The 7,500-nt window shown below is 47.2% G+C and overlaps 1 protein-coding gene across 2 annotated transcripts in view; it reads left to right on the top strand.

The window, feature by feature from the left end:
* nova2 (NOVA alternative splicing regulator 2) overlaps positions 1 to 7,500 on the top strand; it is an 83,357-nt gene that overhangs the window by 44,203 nt on the left and 31,654 nt on the right. For both annotated transcript variants that reach the window (XM_042064047.1, XM_042064048.1), the window contains one exon: positions 1,192 to 1,358. In XM_042064047.1, the coding sequence (XP_041919981.1) occupies positions 1,192 to 1,358 (167 nt within the window). The remainder of the gene's footprint in view (positions 1 to 1,191; positions 1,359 to 7,500) is intronic.

Here is a 7,500-nt window from a genome sequence, read left to right as displayed (position 1 = left end):
CGAACGCCACCTTCACCTTCCCCTCCCAACCCCTACGTCACCTCCAGGCTGTAGTCTTGTGGAGACTAGGATGGGGTAGGTGGTGTCATGTTTGAATTAATTGAATGTGGAGACTGCAGAGCACTAATATAAGCCTCTCTGGACAGGACGGATTGGACAGGGCCCCCGAAATAGAAGAGGGGTTCAAGTGTGTGTTTTTGCAGCTGTTGGAGCCAGCTTATCCCCCCCCCACCCCCCTCCTGCAAAGCTATGCAGCATGACAATGAACAGATGTTGCAAAGCCGTGTCGTCTCTGAATATCACACTGTAATGTTCCGATGCTTCCCTCACACAAAATCAAAATATGTTCTCTACATTTGGCTTTTGGTGCTTTCCTTACAAGGGCTTGTGTTGATAATCAAGGTTCTTTTTTCCTTTTTCCGTTTCCCTGTTTATGTAAGCATTGTATTTATTTGTGGTTTTCCTGTCGTAGTCAGTTGATATCAGTTGACCCACGTCTTCGAAGAAACTGACCCAATGACATCAGCGCAGGGCCCTGCGAGCCTTTGTCACTAAAACAACAAAGTGAGCGAGCGAGAAAACATGCAGGGGCCACAGAGACACAGAGATAGCGCCTGAGTCGCAACAGAAACCGCCAGGAACCGAGATAGCGCCTGAGTCGCAACAGAAACCGCCAAGAGCAAAGCTCTTCATCTCAAATCCGCAAAGAGTGTGCAGAGTGAGAGAGTGAGTGAGTGAGTGAGAGAGTGAGTGAGTGAGAGAGTGAGAGAGTGAGTGAGTGAGTGAGAGAGTGAGTGAGTGAGAGAGTGAGAGAGTTAGGGGAAAATCATATGGAGGTCTTTTTTTTTTACGAGATGGCAAACATGAGTGCACAGTGAGTTGGCATCCATCCGCCTTTGCTGAGTGCTGTAATTTGGAGATTTATATAGAGAGAAGCTGGGGAGCCGAGCGAGGAGTTATTAGCGTGTAATAATGGCGTTTTATGAAGACGCTTGGGGGAGTCCCTCGGCAACATGTGGCGCGCAAACGTGCAAACGAGCGGCTCTTCGTGCCACGACCTGGTGCCACTCCCGTGTTGTTTTTCACTTTTTTGCGACTGAATGTCGAACGAGCGGCTCTTCGTGTTGCTGCCCCCACGTTGTTTCCCACGTTTTTAGACTGACTGTTTTCGTTGTCGCTTTCTCCCGACAGGAACGACGGAGCGGGTGTGCTTGATCCAGGGCACTGTGGAGGCGCTGAACTCCGTCCACAACTTCATCGCCGAGAAGGTCCGCGAGATGCCCCAGAGCGCTCAGAAGACCGAGCCGGTCAGCATACTGCAGCCCCAGACCACCGTCAACCCCGACCGCGTCAAACAGGTGAGGACGCACCACACGTCCGACCCAGCAGCCCAATCCTGCGAGCCCCTTAGCCCCCACACATGCACACTTAAAGACCCGGCCCACCATGCTGCTGTTTGTTGATGTTTTAGCTCCGCAGCCTCTCAAATGATAACCCTCTCCTCTCCTGACCCTCTCTTCTACTGATCAAATGGTAACCCTCTCCTCTCCTGAAGTGGCGCGTTGATTGGCAGGGATTGTTTATGACTCTTGAAGTCTGAGGCCACTCTGTTTCTGAGCACAGTGGACGGACAGAGGACTGCTAGAGGATCACGAGAAGTAATTAGCTTCATTTCACAAAATGTGTTTGTGCTTGGAGTCAGGAATGGCATCTTTAACCCCCCCCCCCTCGAAACCTAAACCCCTCCATCAGCACTCAGGGCAGGCTGTGTTGTCTGTCATCATTGTGGACCGTAATGGACCGGCCCTAATACCGAAAAAGCAAAAGCTTGTCCAGCTAGGACCTCTGGGTGGGGCCATGTCTCCATGACTACACTACATACTGTAGTCCTCTCAGTGCCTGCCTGAGAAGGATCTCTGCCAAGTATGCATGAGCTTGAGTCCTCCTTTTGCAAAATATCTCTCCCTGGAAGTCTACCTACCACCATAGTTATTAACCTTCTAGGAAAAACCTCCCTGTTGCCTCGGCCTGATGAGGTGGTATAAATACACCACTTAGCATACTGTGGCGTTCTGAAACAGGTGGGGGAGATTAGATTATATGAGCTCATTTTCCCCCAGTAGACTGACCTTCTGTAAAAGGTACCTGTGGCTACTAAAGCCTGGTGCTAGCATCACTAAGGTCACGATGAGCCTGAGAGTTCAGACTAATCTGCATCTAAATTGTACCGGAGCGTTGATCAAATAAATAAATAAATGCATGTAAATGCAAAGGCCCCGGCTAGTCAATTGATTTTGTTGTATCTGTTACAATGACAAATAAAGATTCTATTCTATTCTATTCTATTTTATTCTATTCTATTCTATTCTATTCTATAATCTATAGTCCTTGGCATGCATGTACATTATACATCTAAGCTCCCATGCTTTTTTTTACAAAACAGCTTTAAATGGGACTCTGCTGGGGGGTGGGGGTCCATAGGCGGGTACCAGGTAGAACCTCAGACCACCACTCGGTGGAACCCTACTGAGTCACGTGACTCTTTGAATAGTTATGAAGCAAACGGGTCAGCCACCCCAAACTCAGTGGTCAGTGTGCACTAACCTGGCGTCCCATTGAAAACCTGTGGTAGGCCCGAGTTGGAGATCAAGTGAGTGTTGTTGGCTCACATGTGCCGTATCACGCTGCATCTCCATTAAGCCCAGTGCGGATTAAAGGCCTGTCTGTGTGCTGTTTTCATTGGAGAAGGAGGAGATCTGCTATTCTTATCTCCGACGTGATATGCAGGGATGTAAGCGCTCACTGGAAATTTGGCAGCGCCGAGCCAAGAGAGTTGGAGAAGCCGCACGCTGCCGTGCCGCGTCTGTAAAAGTTACAGTCGGCCTTTTCTTTTTTCCCCTCTCACAGAAGTTTCAGAGAGAGAAAGAGCGAGAGTCAGAAAGAGAGAGAGGGAGAAAGAGAGAGAGTCAGAAAGAGAGAGAGGGAGAAAGAGAGAGAGGGAGAAAGAGTGAGAATCACAAAGAGAGAGAGGGAGAAAGGCCGAGAAACAGAAAGAGAAAGAGGGAGAAAGACAGAAAGAGAGGGAGAAAGGCCGAGAGACAGAAAGAGAGAGAGGGAGAAAGAGGGTTTTTTTCTCCCTTTCTCCTCCTCTGCCTGTGTTTCCTGTGCGTGGTCCAGGCCTCAGACGATCAGGGCCTGATCCTGACAGGGCTGATTTGTGGGCCGAGGGGCCGAGCCTGCAGGACTCATGCCGAGGCCTCTCATGTTGCATCATAAAAACAGTGTCACATCCTTTGGCAGCACCCACCTCCTGTCCCCAGGCTCCGAAGGAAAACCCTGAAAGCAGGGATGAGGTGGAGGTGTGTGTGTGTGTGCACATGTGTGTGTGTATGTGTGTGTGTGTGTGTGTGTGTGTGTGTGTGTGTGTAAGCATACCCCCCCCCCCATCTGAGCAGCATGCATTGCGAACAGGCCCTCTAGCACAATCCAAAGACATCTGAGGCAATAGCTTATACAAGGCTAATTACACAGAGTGCAACCAGGACATTAAGCAGATTCACTATCAATTATAAACGCCTTTGCCAGCAAACTGTTTTAACAGTGCTTTCCTTGCTGTAATGATGCATATAAACAGAGATGTTGCTGCTCTCACTGCAAGTAAAAGGCATGATAGTCATGGATTACTCCATACTTAAAGCAGGTCTAGACAGCAGCTACACAGGCCCGAGGACACTCCTATCCACAAACTATGCTAACACGCTGCAGTTTAATCAAAGTAACCTAACTGAGTTTTCATAAGCTTTACACATCTTGATGTAAAACATATTCTTTAAGGATGGAGGTTCTCCTGTGCGGATGTAAGTGAAGATGCTCTACAGCTTAAGGAGTAATATGACTGATCTGAGATCTAAACAGGTGGCGAAGCAACAAGGTGAGACTGATGTAATCCACAGCTGGACAGTGCGGTGCGTTGGAGGCTAAATGGGTGGGGCACTAGGGTGCCCAGTTGGTTAGCGGACCACATGAAAGTGCTGGGAAAAGGGTTAACCAATCACCCCATGCCCTGGGCAAAGCTTCCTTCCCAAGCTCAAGTGCACCCCTCAACTTAGAGAGCATGCTCGCCTGAGCATGTCTCCTCTCCAGGAATGACCCCCCTGCCCCTCACACACATATACATACACAGACACACACATATACATACACACACACACACACACACACACACACACACACACACACACACACAGCAGCCATCATGGAGCTCCATTCCCGTCTCATCTCCTGCCATCTCATAACAGGGTGTTGGAATGGCAAGGCCTCCCTCTGAATCCCCCCCCCCCCCCCCCCCCCAGGTGCCCGTTAGCTGATAGTCAGGAGAGCTAAGGCAGGGAGAACTGCAGGCCCCCCAAAAGCTGTTTCAGAGGGGCTGCAGCCTCATGAGTGTCCATGTCAGCAGTTACTAATGCCTTATTACACGCTAATCCTGATTAGGCCTCCTGGACTTGGGAGATTGGAGGAAAAGTGAATACTTGAGGGGGAACAAGCTAATTTTTTATTTTCACTAAAATTCACACTGTACTGCACTGTAGTTATACATGTCACACCTTCAAATTCTTTTAAAACAGATTGTGCTGTGTAATTAAAATTAAGACAAGATCAAGTATACCTTATTAGTGAATGTGCTGATTTTTTTTTATTTGTCTTTGAACATGACTAGATCTTGTTTTCAAATCATGTTACTGGCCTGTTCTTGTGTGACTCACCGAACAGATGACTGGCAAACCAAAATGGAAACACACAAGGCAAAAAAAAAAAAAACGTAATTACCCTTAATTCCCCAATCATCCTCAACAGGACCAATGGAATAAAGGGCTCCGATGAGCAATGGGGCTTTAGCACGTAATTGGACACAGCGGAGAGCTGAAGGTTAAGCGGATGCAACCGACTGGCTGTCAGGCTGATGTTGTTCACTCTTAGAAAGACAAGACAAGACATGGTGCTTTATGAGATGAAGTGTTTTTCTTTGAGGAACAGCCCTCAAAGGTACTACTTTTAACTTGGTAAATGCACAATGAATAGTTTTTTCTGTTCAAAATACAGAATGCAGTTTTTTTATTCAGCTATGACCACATTGCTTTGCCAATTATTCAAAAGACGTAATGAAGAGATAGATATTTCTTAATATTCTACTTCTACTCTATCCATTTTTCTGGCCATTGCTTTTTACATTTATTTTGTTTTCTTCTTGCCTGGAAAATGGCTGCAAGATGACCAAAACAAAGAAACAAGCTTTATAGAACGCACATGTGCAGTGGTAAACATTCCCTGATCATCATACTTTTGTAATAACATCACTGTTGGACACATGATAGATCTAATACGATATCTATATATGCCAAATACAAACCGTGTATGCACATAGCACTGCACGCACTAATTTGTTGTGATTGTTCATTTAAGCTCACTTCGAACACCACTTTAGTTCTGGATTCTGGAAAGAACCCTTGCTAAGAACCATTCTAGAAACTGTACCCATGTCTTTTTATGCTCTGCAAATAGCGTGATCCGTCTTAATAAAAAATAAGAAATGATGCATCATAGTCGTCATAACAAAGTTGTGTTTGGAGCTCAGAGCGATATTGGGGTCAGAGAGGGTTTAATCTGGCGCTGTTTTCATGACCTTTGACCTCGCAGCGTGTGGGGACGAGGAGCATTCAGGACACACTCAGGATTTGAGTTTGATCAGTAGTAAGCTCTCTCTCTCTCTCTCTCTCTCTCTCTCTCTCTCTCTCTCTCTCTCTCTCTCTCTCTTGTGTGGCTTTGGCCACCACATGTTCATCGCATAGAGTCTCCTTCCTCTCCATCTTATTTTTCCAAACAACACAACATACTGTATGTACTGTTTTATATAGGTATACTACATATATATACTGTTCTAATGTGAAGGTACTATATATACCGTATTAAAGTGAAAGTGGTAGGTGTGGGTATAGTAGGTATACTGTTAGGTGTAGTCATACATTTTACTTGGTACTGTGCCCTTGGGAATAGCATACCCATGACGTTTATGTTAGAACCACACAGGGGCGAGATAGACAACTAGCCCACACCATCACACACTAGTAACACACATACCCCACATACCAACACACACACGCTCTCACACACACACACACACACACACACACACACACACAACACACACACACACACACACACACACACACACACACACACACACACACACACACACACACACACACTCAGAGACACACACACACAGAGTTATTTTTATGCACCAGCGAATTGCCACTGCAAACCAGATGTGATGCATGTGTTGCCTGAGCATGCGAGCATATGACAGCATCACCAAACGGTTCGCTCGGGAAGGGTCAGATCTCGGTTTCCGAAGAAGTGCCCCTGAGACAGTTTTCATTGTTTGGGGAGCCGCATCCACACGTGTAATTGAGTCGAATTGAAATGAACTGTGACTGCATTAGTGTGCAGCTGCACCCACTACATGTTTTCCAATGAGCGTCACCCCCACACAGTTAACTCAAAGGCACCAGCAGTCTGCACAGAGCGCAAAAACACCAAACAGACAAACATACCCGGGCGCTCAATTAGACAAGCCATTGATCCTGCTCCCAATCTCGTTTTATTATCGTAAGCGGTCACTTCATGATTGCACCCTATTGATCCTCCGCAGTAGCCACAATACATTGTTTTCCATTGTGCGTGCAGGACCTACCTCATACGGTAGGTCCTGTTTGACATACGGTTAATTAAATAAGGCCAGGACCCCAGCCGTGGCGCAACTAGCTGGGGCACCTGCACCGTAAGCCGGCGACCCGGGTTCGATTCCCGTCCCGTGGTCCTTTCCGGATCCCACCCCGACTCTCTCTCCCACTCGCTTCCTGTCATTCTCTACTGTCCTGTCAATTAAAGGCATAAAAGGGCAAAAAATATTTAAACATTTTTTTTAAAATAAGGCCAGTTTGCCCCGACATCGTCCTTCAGGACGCTGAGCAGGACTCGTCCGTGTGGGAGCGCAGGCCGGGGCGGGTGGGGACGCTTCTGGGCTGGGTCTGCCGATTGGTGGATGGGATTTGTGCTTAGTGTGCAGTGTGGGGTTGGCAGGGGCCATAACCTTATTCATGGGACGTGGCGGCTCTCACGGTGCCCTGGCAGAGCTGTCGCTCCAATTATTAATGTGTGTAATTATAAGGCTTATCAGACAAGGCACACACACACACACACACATAGACAGCCACACACACACACACACACACACTTTTTCTGCTGCCTTTGGATTTCTCTATAGGGACAGTAACTCTGCAAGCTTGGCACTTTTACAGACGCGCACACACACACACACACACACACACACACACACTTATATACTCACACTCTGTCTCTCACACACCGTTTGGAATAACATAATTGAGAAAAGTGATTCATCGGCATCTGCAATTGCAGAAATACAGAATTGTGCAATTG

Source organism: Alosa sapidissima, chromosome 15, assembly GCF_018492685.1.
Source record: "Alosa sapidissima isolate fAloSap1 chromosome 15, fAloSap1.pri, whole genome shotgun sequence".
Taxonomy (NCBI): Eukaryota; Metazoa; Chordata; class Actinopteri; order Clupeiformes; family Clupeidae; genus Alosa; species Alosa sapidissima.
Note: the sequence above shows the minus strand (reverse complement) of the source record. Positions and strands in the feature narration are given on the sequence as shown.